This window comes from Eutrigla gurnardus (genome assembly GCF_963514095.1).
Source record: "Eutrigla gurnardus genome assembly, chromosome: 3".
Classification (NCBI taxonomy): domain Eukaryota; kingdom Metazoa; phylum Chordata; class Actinopteri; order Perciformes; family Triglidae; genus Eutrigla; species Eutrigla gurnardus.
Genome location: NC_139917.1, coordinates 15,084,134 through 15,102,874, shown reverse-complemented (window position 1 = coordinate 15,102,874; position 18,741 = coordinate 15,084,134). Strand labels below are relative to the sequence as shown.

The 18,741-nt window shown below is 41.2% G+C and overlaps 3 protein-coding genes across 3 annotated transcripts in view; 2 read left to right on the top strand and 1 right to left on the bottom strand.

Moving 5' to 3' along the window:
- Positions 1-346: 346 nt before the first annotated feature.
- ten1 (TEN1 subunit of CST complex) overlaps positions 347-18,741 on the bottom strand; it is a 233,303-nt gene continuing 214,908 nt past the window's right edge. The window contains exon 4 of the transcript XR_014596875.1: positions 347-605. The gene's annotated coding sequence lies outside the window, so the exon portion shown is untranslated. The remainder of the gene's footprint in view (positions 606-18,741) is intronic.
- Positions 2,419-6,892, top strand: LOC311011536 (NXPE family member 3-like; the record flags this gene model as incomplete). Its single annotated transcript, XM_084006571.1, has 6 exons — positions 2,419-2,520; positions 2,766-3,233; positions 4,257-4,552; positions 5,174-5,244; positions 6,032-6,235; positions 6,326-6,892. The coding sequence occupies 6 exons, from the start codon at positions 2,419-2,421 to the stop codon at positions 6,865-6,867; spliced, it is 1,683 nt and encodes a 560-aa protein (XP_083862697.1). The 3' UTR covers positions 6,868-6,892.
- On the top strand, positions 8,853-17,954 carry nol11 (nucleolar protein 11). Its single transcript, XM_084005886.1, has 18 exons — positions 8,853-9,035; positions 9,615-9,728; positions 10,412-10,468; positions 10,881-11,029; positions 11,167-11,224; positions 11,382-11,523; positions 12,300-12,506; positions 12,962-13,038; positions 13,456-13,579; positions 13,768-13,859; positions 14,066-14,131; positions 14,243-14,427; positions 14,658-14,783; positions 14,971-15,210; positions 15,463-15,541; positions 15,647-15,739; positions 16,688-16,795; positions 17,333-17,954. Exons 1-18 carry the CDS (start codon positions 8,889-8,891, stop codon positions 17,444-17,446), a joined length of 2,178 nt encoding a protein of 725 aa, XP_083862012.1. The 5' UTR covers positions 8,853-8,888; the 3' UTR covers positions 17,447-17,954.

Sequence of the window (18,741 nt, the reverse complement as noted above, 5' to 3'; positions counted from 1 at the left end):
TATCTCTGTTTAGTCTTCTTTAGCTTTCAATAAACCACACAGTGCTCAATAAAGTTTTTTCTTCAATCTTTATTGAAATATACAAACATTGTAAGACATGTACTCGACATCATGGTACAAAGAAAAAAATACAAATATATAAAATATACTAATGATATAATATTATTGTTGACATTATTATTATTTTAATTGTTGTTGTTAAAATAATATAATAATGACATAATTTCACATAAAATAATAATACAATTACAATACAATTTAATAAATACATTTCAATAATATAAAATTGTAAGAATAACAAAATCTTCCTGTGTGTGCTTTCTCTCCCACACACATCAAATTTCCATCCATCCATCCATTGTCTACCGCTTATCCTGTATTCAGGGTCACGGGGGGGCTGGAGCCGATCCCAGCTGACATTGGGCGAAGGCAGGGTACACCCTGGACAGGACGCCAGTCTATCACAGGGCCGACATGTAGAGACAGACAACCATTCACGCTCACATTCACACCTACGGGACATTTAGAGTCATCAATCAACCTATCCCCATCCTGCATGTCTTTGGACTGTGGGAGGAAGCCGGAGAACCCAGAGAGAACCCAAGCTTCCAAGCAAACTCCACACAGAAGGAACCCAGGGCCGACCCGGGAATCAAACCTCTCGCTGTGAGGCGACAGTGCTACCCACTACACCACCGTGCAGCCACATCAAATTTACTTTGAAAAAATTTACAGATACACATGAAGTTTCCCCCCCTCTCTAAAAGTCCCATGAACTGAATACATTTGTAATTATATCCAAATGTAATTGTATTACCTCATTTATTTCAACATTTATTTCATGGGCATATTTATTTATCTATTGTCTTGAATGGCATTCCAAGTATATCCTATCTTCCTATCTCCAATGCATATTGACTCTGTTGACTGCAACCAGAAGCCAGAGAGAGAGAGAGAGAGAGAGAGAGAGACAGAGAGAGATTTAAAAACATTTTGTCAGTTGAATGCATTGTATGTGATTGTGCTGTCAAATGTCATGCCAATAAAGCCCTGTGAATTTAATTGAGCGAAAGAGAGAGAGAGAGAAACAGAGAGAGAGAGAGAGAGAGAGAGAGAGAGAGAGATTCCTGATTGAACTCACTAAATTTAATTTCTTCATTAGAAGTCAAGCACAGAGGGGGAAAGCAGGGAAACTTTGTTGGCTCTCTGTTGAGGTAAGACACGCGATATGCTTAAATCATAAACAGAGTGAACCGAGGGATTTTATGCTATTTTATTCTATTCCACTACATTTCAGAGGGAACCATTTACTATTTACATTCACTATATGTAAGTTATCTACTTTATCTGAGCATTATCCAGCCAGCCAACCAGCCTTCCATTTCATATTAATCTGAACCTGGAAAGAAACTATAGCTTTAGTAAGTAAAAAGTATAGTATTTGCCTCTAAAATGTAAAGTAGCATGAAATGGAAACATGAAAGAAAGTAGCATAGGCCTACCTCAACACTGTAGTGATGCAAACATATTTGAGGACATGCAGTTTACTGCCTGGATGTACAGGTTTAAGCTGAGATAGGTGTGGGTGTTCAATCCAGTATGTCACATTGAAGGATACTCAAAAAAAAAAAAGCCAACACATTTTTGGCACCCTTGAAGGCAGTATCTGCCTTACTTCTTTTCTTACTGCTGCTTTTATGTTTGTTTTATGTATGTTTTCTAGGACTGATTTCATTTATGCCTCTTGAAGATCCTTGTTTTTGAAGCTTAGTCTAAATGGTAAATGGCCTCATTTATATAATCTTTTATCCAAAGCGTTTTACAGGAATGGCTGACATTCACCCATTCACACACCGACGGTGGAGTCAACCACGCAGGCCCTGTGAGAATAAATGGGCTTCAAAATAAAAGCAATGCGGTTTTAGTCCACCCATAAGATAATTAGAAAATATGTTTTATTTTCTAATTATCATGTAATCTTTCGCGGGCCGGTCAGAATCATCGGCCCGCGGGCCGTATTTGGCCCGCGGGCCGTACAATGCCCAGGTCTGACGCAGGGCGACAGCCAGCTCGTCAGGAGCAATTAGGGTGAGGTGTCTGAGCGCATCTCACTCAAAGCAAATCAACGGGAGGAATTCGACAGGCCCTATTCATACAAACACGACGCACCTTTTCCCCTCCATGTCAGTTTTCATCACACAGAAGTTCAGTTGTCATCATTACACTACATTCCATCAAATATTAACAATAGTGGAAAAACTTTAATTAATGTATTCAAATATCCACATTATGTTGCAAATGATACATGATGTGGGTGTATGAATCAGCATGTTTAGCTTAATCATACAGCAGTAATATTCTTTACCTGTACCCCATTTTTGTCTTTTTTAATTTATTGATCCAGTACCAGTGGCAGCGATGAGTAGTCTCATGAAGATGAGAAGGGAGTTCTTCGCCATCCTTCTCATTCTGGTTGTGGCATTCATAATCTTTGTGCAACGTCACAGAGAGATCTTGCAGGTGAGCGCTTGCTTTTAGTAGGATCACTTTAGGGGACCTTACTTGAAATATTTAATTTTAGTCAGATTTCAGGATGTTGATACGCACAAAAGAGTGTTTCAATGTTCTTCACTGCAAATTAATGCAATGCCAGTCAAAGGGTATTATGTCCCATGCATCTTCTTTGTTCTATTGAGTTCCTTTTTTCTGTCAGTTGCATTTCTTTAATGCATCTTTGTCACCATGTCTCTCTTGACCCCTGACAGTTTAAGCCTATGAACTCCACCATCACTGCCACGACAGTTTTCACCGCCCAGAAGGTTTCTCACCCAGTTACTGACCCTGACGTGCATCGCGGCCTCTGCAACTTCCCGCCGCTTTCCACTAAGGATGCTCTGGAGGAACGCCGGCTACTCGACACCATTGCTTGGCCTGAAACTCCGCTTTTGCCAGATGCTTTTTCCCTGGAACAGACCAGTGATCCGGCTCACAGCACATTCACTGTCCTCCCAGGGAGGGAAGGAGGAGAGTGGCATATAGGGGATCAGCTGGAGGTTATGATCAAAATGTCTGACTTCCAGGGTCGTCCCAAGAAGTCTGGTGGGGACTTCATACTCGCCCGGCTGCACAACCTGGAGCTTCATGCAGGCGTGGCTGGGCATGTGGTGGATCATCTCAACGGCAGCTACTCTGCTGTATTCTCTTTACTCTGGCAAGGAAGCGCTACAGTTGAGGTGACGCTAAAAAGCGATCATGTTAAATGTCTAAATTTAGTTGACTGATGAATGGCGCACATAATCTTGTCTCAGTTAACCAGTTTGGGTGGGGTCATTCTTCAGATCGAGTAGAACAGGACAGGTGAGCAACATTGTAAAGCTGTAATGCAGGACTAAGTCTGTTGAAGTCGCACTTTTCCCCGGTTTAACTTCAAATGTCCAAGCGTTCAGGTGCACGACACCAATAGTCAACAAAAACTACGTCTGACAAACTAAGTTATTTTTTACTAAGCAACTTTTGCCCAGGGCAGAGAACACTCAGAGATTGTTTAGGTGCCACCTAATTACATTGCAGCATATTTTGACATCAATTTACATGCAGTAAAGGTTTGACTATGTGGTTGTAGGCTGTTGTTTTAATTACAGGCAAATATACTTAATGTTGCCTTCTAGTTGAGTTACCATTTAAATGTGTGCTTCCATTGTTGTGTGTCAGACAAGGAGTCAATGGATTTGCCCCGAGTTAAGGAGGAACGCTGACTTTGAGTGGCGTGACATTTTACTTTTTCTCATAGGAGGTGGAATATATTCAAGTTCCTAGTTGTCTGAAAACAGCAGAGGACCCTGACATGAGTCAGCTTTTATGTACTTGAAGTTCCCTGGTTTCGAAAGTCATTGGTTTTTTGATTGGATTTTGGTTAGAATCCCGAAATAAGGTCTGTTTAACACAAGCTTAAGAGATTTTAACATTTAGTTCTACAATATAAAATATGTCAGTAACTACTCGTTAATGAATGTTGAAGCTTTAGCATGTCTTAATAAAGGCAGTTGCTAACTAGAGGCTAAATTAGAACGTCAACACGCTAAACACTAATCCGCCTTTTATGAAGTCATGCAAATGTGAAGTCATGCGTAGTTGGGCGTAGTTCATTTCTAGCCTAATGTTATCTTTTTATTTCTGGTGATTGCATTTAAAGCTATGGTCTACGATATGAAAGGTTTGAAAAAAGTGACTTAAACTGTGGCTCTCTATCCTATCAGGTGACACTGGTTCACCCCAGTGAGGCCATCACAGTGCTGACGAGGCTGAACATCGAACAACCTGACAGGATGCACTTCCAGAGCGTCTTTCGCTCCGGCTCAATCTATGAAACTACCACCTGTAACGTCTGCCTGCGTCAACCCCAGCGGCCACTGTGCAACTTCACTGACCCCCGTACAGGTGAGCCTTGGTTCTGCTACAAGCCAGAGAACCTGAACTGTGATACCAGGAGCACGCATGGCACAGAAGGATTCAAACAAGACCTGAGAAAAGGAGAAGAGAAGCTCTTTCAAAGGTGAGGGAGCAGAGACAGGACATTTCAAGTGTTACCTAAATATGTCCTTGGTATAGGACAAGTTTGCATCGCCAGTCTATTAAAGGTCTATTGCATTTGTTGTGATTCATTTATGTTTTATTGTAAATCTATACATTCAATTTTGGATGTGGCCTTTTCAGGAAATTTTGAGATGCACACTTATTATTGGGCAGCACACTAAGCTATTGATATATTATCACCTTAAAAATGTATGTGGTTAAAGTGTTAGCAAGCAGTTGCCTATTTACATCCAGTAAACTTCTACATTAACTTGGAGTTGCGTTAACGGGCAGGTGTAAGCCCAATATTCACTCTCTTGTTAGCTCTTGGAGGGAAGTATCTGTTTTAGTCAATAAATGCTCCGCTATGTTCACCAAATTTTTTGCTATTTTATCAAAACAACGAGCTGAAAGATGCTGCAAAGTCAGGTGATAATTATCTACTTATTACTTATTGTATAGATCCATTGTTTAGCCTATATGAAAATATGATTAGTGCAATGTTGAATGAACAAGCATTTTTCCCCATTGTAGTGCTTGGTCTTCCTAATTTCAACCTCATAAGATGATTACAATGTCTGTTCTCTCTTCTTGTTTTTAGTGATGTCAACATGAAAGTCCACATTCCGGCTTCAGGAGCTGCCAGTGTTACCGTGTTGCTAAAAAAGGAAGGTAAACCTCAAATTTTACTACTGCCAGCATTGCCTTGTGTATCTAGTATCTGGGAGTTAAGGCAGCTCATAAGAGGTTCATTAAACCACTTAATATGGTATCCTCTAATAAGGAAGAGCTGCAACTGCTTACTTGTGAGGGAGCATGTTTCTATGTCCATACAGTGTAGCATTACAAAACACAACTAGACCACCAAATTGGGGGCAACCGCCACATCTCTGCTTACTTTAGTTGCTATTATTGACATATAGCACAATAGACATTTTTTTTGCAATTAAAGCAGGTGCTCTCATGTTCCTGGTTGGTATCAACATAATTTCTTCTAATTTTCAAGACTAGTTTTCCCTAGTGAGGTTGACTGGTATCTAAAATGTCCCATAAGGTTTTGGAACTACATTTTTACATGATTTAGGCACTTAGATGAAGCATTTCATTCAACCCATGAAAAGACCAAAAACAACAATGAATTGCCTGGAAGTATTGCCTGTTTGGCCAAAGCCTGATACATCTTCATTTTGATCTCAGCCGCACACCTGTAAAGGTAGGTGACTGCATCTTGAATGGTTGCAACGCTATCGCAGTGACAAATGTGCACAGACAGACAGACAGACAGACGTAAGGTACTAGTATAAGTTAAAGGCAAAGTCCTCAAAACCGTTTCTGTGGTAGTTCCCACTACATTCGGTGTCTCCAGGATCACATTTTGCAAGGCTAACAAGGTGAAAACAATACCAGCCAGCCAAGCTGGTAAAAATAACCTCACGCTTGTCCTTTAACTCATTCTCAGGTCAATCAGAGGTGAAGAGCAGCATTGTGACATCTGGACCTTTTGGCTATTACTACCAGGACGTGTGGCGAGCAACAGATGGCACCACAGTTCGCCAATTCAGCGCCTCTGCCACCACTCAGTGTCTGAGAGGCAAGGAGGTCCACATGTTTGGAGACTCCACGGTCAGGCAGTGGTTTGAATTCCTCAGCGCAAAACTACCAGGTAGCTGATCCACAAAGAGTCAACTCTTTTGTCAACAGTTTGGTTTTGTTCACACGGCAGCTGAATCTGTTCCCTCTGTAATACTTTTAGATCTGAAGGAATTTTCCCTGCACTACCCGGGAAAAGCTGGACCTCACCTGGCCGTGGATTATGTGAACAAGATCTTGGTTATGTCCCGCTTCCACGGAGTTCCCATCCGTATCGAATCAGTCGCAGCCAGCGAGCTGCGTTACGCTTTCAATGAAATCGATGGCTTAATCGGAGGCCCCAACACTGTCGTAGTCATTGGCATCTGGGCTCACTTCGGCACTTTTCCCATCGAGGTCTACATCCGGCGTCTGCAGAACGTCCGAAGGGCGCTGGTGCGGCTGCTGAACAGGGCCCCAGCCACGAAGATCATCATCCGGACCGGGAACCCCAAAGCGTTGACACTTTTTTATGCGCTAACCAACAGCGACTGGTACACGCTGCAGTGCGACAAGGTGCTCAGAGCCATGTTCAAGGGACTGAATGTTCATTTTGTCTACGCCTGGGAGATGGTCATGGGCCACCACCTGCCGCACAACCTGCACCCACTACTTCCCATCAGAAAGGATATGATTGATGTTCTCTTGTCCTATGTGTGCCCATGAAAGGGCGACTAGATGTTTACATGTCTCTGAGTTTTGATCAAGTGAAGCATTTTTCCTTCAGCAGTTCATGCAAAGACTACACTAAATACAATTGTATCTATTTCTAACAGAAATGGATGGAAAGCAACTCCAAGCCATGTTGGGATGGGGTTTTACAAATAACCACACACACACACTTAACGACATCATGCCCCTTGTCTTGGGATTGTCAAGCAGTATTCCTAGAGATGCAGGAACTCAGCAACCTCAAATTGTCATTTTTGCGCTTTTTACATTTTTGCACAGACCCTGCAGCTCGGGGAGTAACTGATGTCTCCAAGTCCTCAAGATCTCACAATAACAACAACCAGTTGTTTAACAGGAGTTGAAAAATGTGATAAGATTATGTAAGTATACGTCATTTAGTGGTCATCAGTTGCTGATACTGAATGACCATAAAAAGCTATGCAGAATGTAAATAATGGTTGCCAAACAAAGTCGGTCACTGTTAGCGTTGCTTTCATTAACAAATTATGACGAAATATCGTCGTCAACGAACCTTTATCATGTGAGGAAAACGAGACGAGAGGTGAAAATTCTGGTCATGTGATAACATATTTGGTTGGTAAAATAAATGTTGTAAATTCAAATCAGAGCGTCTTCTGTGTCTGGAATGGATGTATTCTTGAGTCTATAAGGTAACAATAATATAATAATAAGATAACCTTGTTTGAATTGTGAAATGGGTTTGACTACAATCTTTGAGTAAAACTAAAATGTCATTAGTTTTCGTTGACTAAAACTAGACAAAAATAGTCATGGACAATTCTGACTAAAATAAAACTAAAATGTCAAGTTTCTGTCGACTTTTAGTCTAACTTGATTAGACTAGAAATAGTTTGAACATGACTAAAACTAATAAAAACTAAAATGATAGCTTGAGACAAAGACTAGACTAAAACTAAAAGTAAAACAGGCCGCCAAAAACAACACTATGAACCTGAGAAGTAGGCTACATAAACTCACAGACAGGATACACAGGGAGAAGGAAACGTAAAACAAAAAGAAAAGGAGGGAGGAGAACTGCTGAGAACTGCTGATCCCAACAACCATAACCATAATCAGTACAGTATCAGTGAATGGACTGCTCAATTGTTCCTAACAAAGTCCTAACAGTTCCTAACAAAGTCCTAACAACTCCTAACAAAGTCCTTACAAGTCCTAACACATCAGAAGAGTTCCTAACAAAATCTATTTATGAATATTATTTTAGGAACTGTTAGGACTTTGTTAGGAACTCTTCTGATGTGTTAGGACTTGTAAGGACTTTGTTAGGAACTCTTAAAATAATATTCATAAATAGATAAGAATAAGAAAAATAAACAGATAGACTGCAATCCTATTCTGGGTTATTAAATATTGAATTAATATTCAAAATATCAAGCAGGGGAAACCCTATGATTGATAGTAAAATGCTGACCATTTTAGCTAATGCACAATAATTCATGTCATTTAATGTTGATACATTAGCTGCTGATACTGTTGAAAAAAAGAGCACTAAAGAGTATTGAGGATGCGGTAGCCTATCAACGCAAGTTTATTTGTATAGCCTAGCACTTTTCATACACCAGTGCTTTACAGAAAAATAAAGTATAAAAGAATAGAAACATCTTGTCCAGATCAAATAAATAAAGAAATAAAAGTACAGTGCAGGGGATAAGAAAAGTAAAATTACATAAATAAATAAAGAAAAGATGAAAAGATATTATAGCACAGTAGAAATGCGTTTTATTCATGGGGAGCATAAAAACAAATAGCTGCCTCTACCAATACTTCTTCTGAATATAATTTAAACACTGGTGACTCTAAACGTTCATGGCAGACCATTTATCACCATCGATAAGGCCCGAAAATAAGCTTGTACCGCTTTTAAACAGCAGTTTGCTGTGCAACACCGCGAGGTGCATGCAAATCTCGGCGGGTATCCGATGAGGCGTCTGTTCTCGCGAGATTCGACGAGTTTTACTTTCTTCTCGTCCAGCATGGCCGCGCTGTATGAGGGATACACGTTGTGCGGACTTGCTCCAGCTCAAAATCGGTCATGTTCGGGCGTTCAGGGAGTCGAAGTGGAGAGAGATACCGACCATGTCGTCGTCACCGACTCAACCAGATCCGTCACGCTGTACAAGGTAACTGTTTACGTTCGTTTTGGGGAGACTCTGCTCGCCAGCTGATCGGTGCGACCTGTACAACTCGTGTTGGCATCCTCGATTCTCAGCAACAGCAACTGAAACCACCAGAATAGAGAAGGCACGAAAAGACACATTCCTCACTTAACCGTGATGTGACCTTTGACTAATTTTGCGTGAAGAATCGTAAGTAAGGCTCGCTCGGGTTGTAGTAAACATCATGTCAGTCTACAAAAACATGCTAACTGTCGCTATAGCCACCGCGACACACACACAGCTCTTGCTAGCTAACGAGGATTTGCGCCGCTAGCCTCAGTGCGTATGCGTATCTAATGCACAGCTCCACGTACAGATATATAATTCACCATGCTGCCACTTTTCCGCCAATGCCAACTTTCGGAAAGGGCCTCACTTGCTTGTTTCTCGGACTAACATCCATTTTGATGGGACATATAGCGTAGTCACACCGTTTTAAGACTTGAAAGGTAGCTTCTTCTGTTTCGTGAATGGGAGAACCTTCTCGGGCAGAGTCATTGATGTCATTTTAATGTTTTATGTATGTGTTTGTGGTTCTGACAGGTCTCAGACCAGAAGCCGCTGAGCAGCTGGACGGTGAAACAAGGACAGACGCTGACCTGTCCAGCAGTCTATAACTCACAGAGCAAGGAATATGTGGCCGTCTCGGATAACAAGGTAGACCTTCACTCATTTGTGTGGCATCTGTTCAGAGCCCCACTGACATTGTCAGATGGTGAACTCCAATATACTATCAGCTTGATTTGTTTCTCCATGACTTCAACGTCACCCGTCTACCAGTTGTACACATTAGACCCAAATTTTGGGGTCCTTGAATCAAAACAAGGCTGAGAGCTGCAGCATTAGACAATGGTCATATGTTTACTTATTCCTTACACAGTGATACCTCATGAAATGTTTGCTAATTTATAGAGATGCAACGACACTGATGCTGTTATCGGTCCAATAAGGACTCGGGTAGCTGAATTTGGTATCATGGCCGATCTGATATCAGATACCATCTTTTTAATAAATTATATTTCAGTACATTTTTATCTATGTCTTTATTTGTTATATTTTGTTTTGACATAGTTAAGAAAGCAATGTTAAAGTAAAGAAACGCCTGATGCAGCCTTGGAAAAAAAGATATTGGATCGGTACTTGTAACGGCTGATACGCAAAAAATGAAAAGGTTGGATCGGTGCATCCCTATTCATCCTTTATTCATGTGCTCATTGGAGACATAAACCCATCAAAGACTAAATTAACATCCATTGTTTTTTTCTCTAGGCGTCTCTTTAGAGCTGACATTTTGAGAAATAATTGCCTGTTGCAAAATAATATCTGCGTTTGTTTTTTAGGTGATCCGAATTTGGAAGGAAGAAGACATACTCTTAGATAAGTCCTTCAAAGCCACCGTAAGTGAACTACTTTGTACAATTTGTTGTCTTAGGGAAACCTAATTATACCTTCTCCAATGTGATAAGCTTGTTGTCATGGAGAGGGATGAGAAGTGATGGATTGGGGGGCGGGGGTTGATGCTGTTTCCACCTAGCATGCTGTAAGTTTATTGTAAGTTTATTCACACTGTGAAGCACTCTGCATCAATTCCATTTGAACATTGTGCCCAACATAGTTTATTGAAAGTACAAAGACATTTATTTTATTTCTTCTGATAGATGAAATCTTTTAACATGGCATGTTATTTATAGGTGATTACATAACATACTTCCTGGAAGTTGGTGTAATCCTTTATTTCTGATCCAATCAATTGGGTGATAAAACTGAACACATCCTCATTCCTGCCTCCTGTTTGTATGTTCTCTCCAGGTGTCATCAGATGTCTGGAGGGTCCACTGTGTAGCAGGAGGGGAACCCGTGGTCTTGTTCCAAAGAGGAGCTGTAAGGCTCCTGGACTCGCTGCTTTCTGCTCCTCAGCAGCCCATAGAGGAAGTCCTGGCTCAAGAGGAGGCCATTAGGTCAGTGTCACAATGCCTTACAGCCCCAGGAAATCCTACGTGATATAATTGTAACATAGAGTGAAGTTTAATGTTATACGACTTCTGTTAACGATGACATTTAAAAACATGTTGATAATCATTCTTTCTGTCTTTAGGTGGAGCACCACTGTAGTGACAGAGTCACAGCATTTTGTCATCTTCACAACTGAACAGGTAACGTTTTTTTAATAATAAAAAAAGGGACTTTGGTTTTAAGCATTCATTGCACTCGTGTCACGATACTGTGCTCTAAAGACAATTCATTTGTCAACACTTTTTTATTGCTGTGTCTAAAGACCCGTTTGCCTTTGCTGTCGATGTCTTCCCACAGAAAGGAGATCATTTCCTCTACCTGCAGAGACTGAATCCCAACACCTTACAGAGGTACCGGCTGGAGACTGAGGAGCCTGGTCTTTCCCCACTCAGCTTCTCTGCCTCCTACAGGGATAAACACATCCGCCTGCTTTATCTCTGTAAGCCTGAATTTCCTGTGACAATATTTTTAGTGTCAGTGTCTCCAGTTTTTACTCTTTCAGTCTGTGAACTATTGGAATTGTACTGATGACAGTACTGCGATTCCAGTGTAGCCTGAGGATATCCGTCCCAAGACTCCCTTTTCTGTGCAATGCTCGTCTGATTAGCAACTTGAGATGTGAGACTAGAGATGACCTGAGAGTCGACACGTACGACCAGATTGTTTCCCAAATTTCTAGTTTTTTAAGTTAATTTTAAGCTAATGACAAGCTAAATCATCGTCAGACGATGGCCAGTGGGTTCTCGGGTTGAATTTTGGTCTATGGGTTCCACCTATTCCGCTCCCACATGGACTGTTTGTTTACCTGCATTCAGCCAAAGCTTGCTTGAATGTTATGGATGGATACTTGTGCTACAAACGAAATACCAGAACACTTACGATACCAACTTGTTGTCTCACTGACTACAGATTCTACATATGAATGCAGAATGTATTGATAGACATTAATGCTGTTTGACTTTGGTTTCTACTCTGTGAGCTCCTTTCCAGATCCATCCAGTGTTTCACAAGCCAAAAAAACACAGTGACGAGTTTTGGTTTACTCATAGTGTTTACTGTCCACTTTTACATAAATGTTTAGCTTTATTATACGTTGAACATTGTGTTTCACAAACACGGGATGCAACAAGCAAAACTACACTAGATGGGTGTTATTAATTCCCTCTAATCCCTTCTCTCAATCATTTTTTCCCCCAACGTTTTCCTTCCATCCAGACCCTAACGGTCATGTGTACCAGAGTGTTGTCTCCGTGCGCAGCCTGGTGGCTGACGACGGGGCCCAGGCTCTGCCGCTGCCCCGCAGCCTGTTGCTGGGTCTTCCTGTTGGCGAAGGCCTGCTGGAGGCTGCATCGGCTCAGGTCCTGGACGAATCCCATGTGGCTGTTGTAGGGGTTCCACACCCCTCTGCCGGAGCCGGTAAAGGTAAATCTTAAAAGTACCATCTTATGCACAACAGATCTTAATTAAGTCAATGTGGGATATACTACAAGGCCAGCAGTAAACCATGCCAATGAGTCAGCATGTACAACATCAGAGCTGTGGCCTAGAGGTTTGAAGTATAAAAAGTTTACCCTGGAAAAGTGACAAAATGTTGTTATACATTACTTACCTGCTTGTGTTTTCTGGCCATGGCCAGTTTGGAAAACATAGTCCTATTAGCTTTGTGCACATATTGAAAGTAGCAATAGTCTACTGCTCTACAATGTCATCTGTCCAATAAAAGTGAAATGGTTTCCTGTCTCCACATTTTGTGTTGTGGGAGAAATTTGTTTTTGGAATAAATGCACTAGAACGATGACCTGAAACTATGTGACTCCAGTATCTGTTACAAGTGTCTGTAGCTCTTGAATGGCTCCCTGTCTGTGATTTTTTTTCAGACTTCCTCTGCATCTGGAATACCAATTTCCAGACGCTTCAGGCAGGAAAAGAGATTGCTGGTAAAATCTACGGGCAGGTAGGAATATGTGCACACAACCCACCCAGCAAATTGTTTCTATTGTTTCTGTTATTTGATCAGTGGATGAGACAATATTTTATTTCATGATTTTTAGCCCTGGAGCTCATACAGGGCAGTCGCTTGTGTGTACATGAGCTTCAATGACTATGCATGAAGCACCTACCTCCCTCAAGCTTCCCTCACTGTTATTGTGACTGTAGGCCAAGGTTCCCTGTCCTTCCAGCTGCTGGGTGCTGATGGAGGACTGTATGACTTTGGTAGAGCATTGTGTCTGCTCTCCACCGTGACAGGGCTCACTGTCCCTTCTCACAACTTTAAAGCAGTTTACAATCTTAATATTGACGCACAGAGAAGTTGTGTTAGTTTAAATGTTAATTCCTGTTTGAATTCACCCTTTTTTTCTCTCTGATTTAGCTATGGAGTTATTGGAACAAGTTATTCATTCCACATGGGAAAACCCTCTCTGTTATTCCATACGAGTGCCCCAAATCTTCCCTGGCCTCTGCCCTGGGAAAACTAAGACAATCCAAGACGGAAGGTGAGTTTAAACAAATATGTAGAACCGCTCCTGTAGTAATCAAAACTCAGTGCAAATAACATGCGTTTCATTCCAGGGAACTCTTAATTTGACTACACCAATAACATGCTGCAACACTAGTTTGACAATACAGATGTGTTTGTTCCCTCAGTACAGTGTTTTTTTTTTTTTTTTCCATTCTGTTACAGAGTCCAAAGCCCCCACTTCTGTACCGTCTTGGAATAACATTCTGCATGAAGAGAAAGCTCCTTCTTCAAGAACAGTGGAGACCAGGAAGACGGTATGTTGGACACGTTTTCAAGGCAAAATGACTGAACTCGGGTGAAAAGATGGAAATAGGCTAGACAGCTGCTGTCTGAATTTTTAGTGCATCAATGCCAAACACTGTTGCCTTGAAACGTGGCTTAGTGTGAACACCTGAATTGTCTAGTAATGCTCATGTCAATGATATCATCTATGGTTTTATTCCTCTCTCTTTGCCTACAGAGATCAAACCGTAAGAGCCAATCAGCACCTAGTTTAACAAATGACCAATTACTGGAGCTAATCAAGGTAAGAAAAAAAAAAGAAGATTTTTCATGGCTCTCTTGCAAAAAATACTTTAATATCATTGACAAAAAAAAAGCTATTTTCTAACTGTGAAAAATGTATTTACTCTTGCAGACAGCAACAGTAGAAGAAATCCAGAAAGAGGTGGAGGTGCTACTCTCAAGAGCAGACACCCAGGACCTGCAGCCCTCAGTGGGGCAGCTAGCTTCAACCCTTGTGTCCCGGAGCCTGGATGATCCAACCTTCTATACGCCCAGCACCCTGGCACAGCTAGTGCACACTCTGTGCCTCTGCCACAGGTGTGTAAGGATTGGTAATGGAGTCAGGCTGGTGTTATTGTTTTTAAATGAGACATTAAGTAAAAGATACACATATTGACTGTCAAAACTATTTAGTTCAGTCTGCACAATGTATACCTGTTTACATAGTGAAGCAGAGAACCTGACTTGAATGACACAAGCTGCACTTCTAAATTAGCAGTGCGTTATTTCTGTTGAATATGACCGTTTTCCATCATGACATTCAACAGTGTTTGTCCTGAGCTTGTGCCCTTGGCCCTGGAGAGGAAGGACTACTTTCTGTGTCAGCTCTGCTTGCAGTTCTTCCCTGACATCCCAGAAGCTGTCACCTGTGCCTGCCTTAAGGCCTTTGTCAGGTAAAACTGATTTTGAAGAGCACAACCCCAAACTAATGTCTGCCAGTTTCCTTTTTGATACTGCCACTAGGGGTCACTAAAGCTATATATTTTTGTGATTTAACAGTTTAATAATCTGGTAAATCCGCCTGAGTCAGTGTAATGTAAAAGGAGAGAAACAGTGTGTTGTACCTCTTTCCTCTTGCAGTATGCCAGACATCGATGCAGAGAACGTGAGCCTGGAGCCTGACAGTGTCTCCTTCATGGAAACCCTGATTGCTAGAGAGCGTGGCCCCGTTGGGTCGCTTAATGGTTTCAGTCCAACCTCCATTGATGAGGAGCGTTCAGACGGTCTCCATGGAGGTGTCATCAGTGCAGAAGACCAGGGGAAGGCCACAAACCCACCAGAACTGATCTGTCCTTTGGGACTACACAAAGCGGTTCTACTGTATCCTGCGATTGCACAGACACAATATTTGCACCATGCTGTCACATTCTGTGGTTTATTATCATGCAACTACTTCGTTTTAAACAAAGGTTAATCTGTAGCATTTTTATCTTAACCATTTGTCATCAGTCTGCCCACATCTTTAATAACGATAACAAGCTTTATGTTATAGTTGAACAGCATAATTGTGAACACCTTGGTTTGCAATGGTTTGAATTGACTATGTATGAGATCTTAACTCAAGCTGCATAGAAATGAGGTTCTGCAGACGGCGTACACTGACTCTTTCCTCTTGCCACACCTTAAAGATCTCTCCTCCCAACATGTTGTTGTGAGTAACATCTAGTTAACCCATTGCACAATGTCATAACACTAACTATAGATGATTTAACAAAATGCTATTTACAATTTACAATGTTCTTTCTCATCCCATCAGCTTTTCCTCCAGTACCTGCAATTCCTTTACCTTAAGTATTCCCAGGATGCTTTCCCACAGAATCGTGGATTGCGATCACCAAGTTTGACTCAGGTCTGTATCAATGTCTAGATCGTTAGGGTGGCCATACTTGACATATTGGGGCAACTTGTGTCTTCTGTCACACCAGGGCACAAAATCCAGAGGCAGAAAAACATTTTTCTGACAGATGGTCATAAATCCAGATATGGTGGACTTTCATTTTGACCTGTGTGCGGTCCGAATGGAGCCCGGCCACAATGGATCCAGTTTAAAAAAAGATAGAGATAGGTCTTCCAACAGTGTTTGTAAACTTCTAATATGTAACAAGCATGTAAATGCACTGGAATTATGATATCCTGCAACTCTCTGCAATATTTATATTGTCAATGTATTGTTTAGCACGTAAGACTTGTAAACAAAACATGAAATGCAACGAGAAGAAGAATTAAAGGTGTAATACGTAATTACCTTGTTGGTAAACACAGCATTCAAAATTAGCCCCTCCTCTCCGGCTCAACAAGCGAGAGAGAGTGGATGAGCGAGCTAGAGAGTGAATGAATAGAGGGGCCGCCTTGAATCAGAAGAATTAAAATGTATTTTCTGATTGTTTCACAGCAGTTATGTTCTGAAGCACAAAAACACATCCACACCTTCCCGTAAACCTGCAAGAACATGCTGGGTTTTGAATACATGCAGCCTCGGTACACCGAGGGGAGTGACAGAGTGGCTGTGTTTTACCTGGAATGAGAACAGGCTTCACACCCAGCTTAGTGGCTGGCAGGTTCACCCCCGTGAAGGGTCCAAACGGAAGAGTCACAAACACAGCAAAATCCGAAGAAAAGAGAGAATACATTAAGAGGGCAGGGTCTCCACTGATACAGACAGCACCACACACTTCTAGTGGGTTCATCTGTGATAATTGAGAATGATTATGTATCAGTCAATACATTGATTTTTAAGGCTTTTTATGCATAGAATATATTTTTAAAAAACTAACTCTCTCTCTGCATTTGATTGTAGATAATGGATTGGGTATGCTTGCTGTTGGATGCCCATTTCACAGTGCTTGTGATGACTCCAGAGGCCAAAGGCTTGCTGCTGAACCTCCACAGCTTTGTTAAGTCTCAGGTAATTCAGTCTTCCTTGTCGCCTTTGTAGCTAGAACCATGGTAATTATTCTGGTAAAATAGAAAACTAAAACATCAAAAGTGTAAGGGGAGTACATACAGTGATTTTGTTATTATGCCTCCACACTGTGGCCAGATGTTTTGGAGTCATCCATCGCATTCTCTTGAATGTGATATCTCACCTGGAGGACTTGTAATCATAGTTTCTACAAACTTTATTCGATTGAGAATTTATTCGATTATAGTGGTCAAAGGTCAAGTTCAGAGTGACGTTTTTGCCATAACTCAATAAATGTATTAATTACATAAATTTCACACCAATGTCTAATACATTAAAATGAACAGGTGATGATATTTGATGGTTGGTGGAGGCATATATAACCATGAAGCTGCAATCGATAATTATTGACAGGATTTATAATTGCCAGGGAAAGGGTTTTTGGTTGTGTATGGTATGTATTGGGGGGGGGGGGGGGGACTGTTGCATCTGAAAAGTTTTTGGGGCAAATTGAAACCAAGATACCCTTTGTGTCCTCAGGTAAGACTGGTATCTGAGCTTGGAAAGATCGAGGGCAGCCTCCAAGAGCTCAATAAGATGAAGGTGAAGAAGGACGTTGGACAATACTCCATTGAAGTCATTGAGCTGTTTTAGAATGTGTATACTTTTAATAAATCATTGAGCATATTGTGTCCTTCCAACTCTTTGCCTGTCGTGGTTTCAATGTTGTGTACCACTATCCCAAATGGTGTAATATGAAATGCTTTTTGGCACAGATGCTACCCACCAGAACTCAAGATGCATGCATTTTACTGTCAATGAATGCTTGGTGTAAATTAGGTATTGAATAAGTTGCAGATGCCTTTGAACTATTTAAATCTGTTCAACATGATGAAAAGGATAATGCATGAAAATTGTCTGCTCAATACCAAGTTGTTTAATATTTTGTAAAGTGCATGCTGGAGCCACCTAATATAATTGGAGTGGGACTCCCTATTTCAACATGCAACTGTGAGAATGAATGACTGTTTCTGTCAGCTTGACTTTGTACTGGATTTTCCACAGGAAGGCCATATATTTTGAATACAAATATATAACTATGGGAACTTTTAATCCATTCTTGGCGTTCTTGTGTTTATTAAAGGATACTCTACGTGTTGATTAATGTGGGATGTGGTCTTCATTGTGATTTTTTAATGCTTTTACTAATTTGTAAATTATTATACTTTTTTTATTGGATCATTGTACTTGTTTGTACAGCAATACAGGTATGACCTGGCCATAGTAAACTGCATTTATATTTTCACTATTGAAGAGGTTATGAGGGGAGATAATTAAAGAAGCCATTTTTGACCCCATTTTCGTTGTCCCCAGGGTCATCCCGACTTATCAGAAGCAAAACAATTTTTGACTTGACCTAGCCCTGGCAGCCTTCCAGAATAGCTCCAATGCTAACCCATAGGGGCAACTTTTATCTGCTTTTCTGGGCCTCAGAAAATAATTCCAGGACCTAGGCAACACAGGTCGGGTCCTTACGAGACACGACAGCGTGAGGACGTCAGACGGGAACTAGCGAGAGACTTGTATTGTACTGGCTATGGGCTGCTGTTTAGCTGTAAGCAATCGTTGCTATGTTGTAACAAAGTCATACATATGGACATAACAGCTTGATGGATTTATTATGGACATGACGACTGCACTGTTCGGTTGTTTCTTTATGGATACAAAATCAAAACTACCAGGAAAACGTGCCCGGCACTCTACTACTAATGGCTACAGGGTGACTTGAGGTGAGTAAATTCCATGCAAAAACACATATTTATGTTGTTTCGCCACACTATTTTAGCTAAACGAGCGCTGTCGTGTCTCGTAAGGACCCAACCTGTGTTGCCTAGGTCCTGGAATTATTTTCTGAGGCCCAGAAATGCAGATAAAACTTGCCCCTATGG

Coding starts and splice junctions, on each gene's coding strand:
- nol11 (XM_084005886.1), top strand. CDS start 8,889: ATGGCCGCGCTGTATGAGGGATACACGTTGTGCGGACTTGCTCCAGCT. Junction 11,225..11,381: donor TCATCTTCACAACTGAACAG/GTAACGTTTTTT, acceptor GTCTTCCCACAG/AAAGGAGATCATTTCCTCTA. Junction 15,542..15,646: donor TCTCCTCCCAACATGTTGTT/GTGAGTAACATC, acceptor TCATCCCATCAG/CTTTTCCTCCAGTACCTGCA.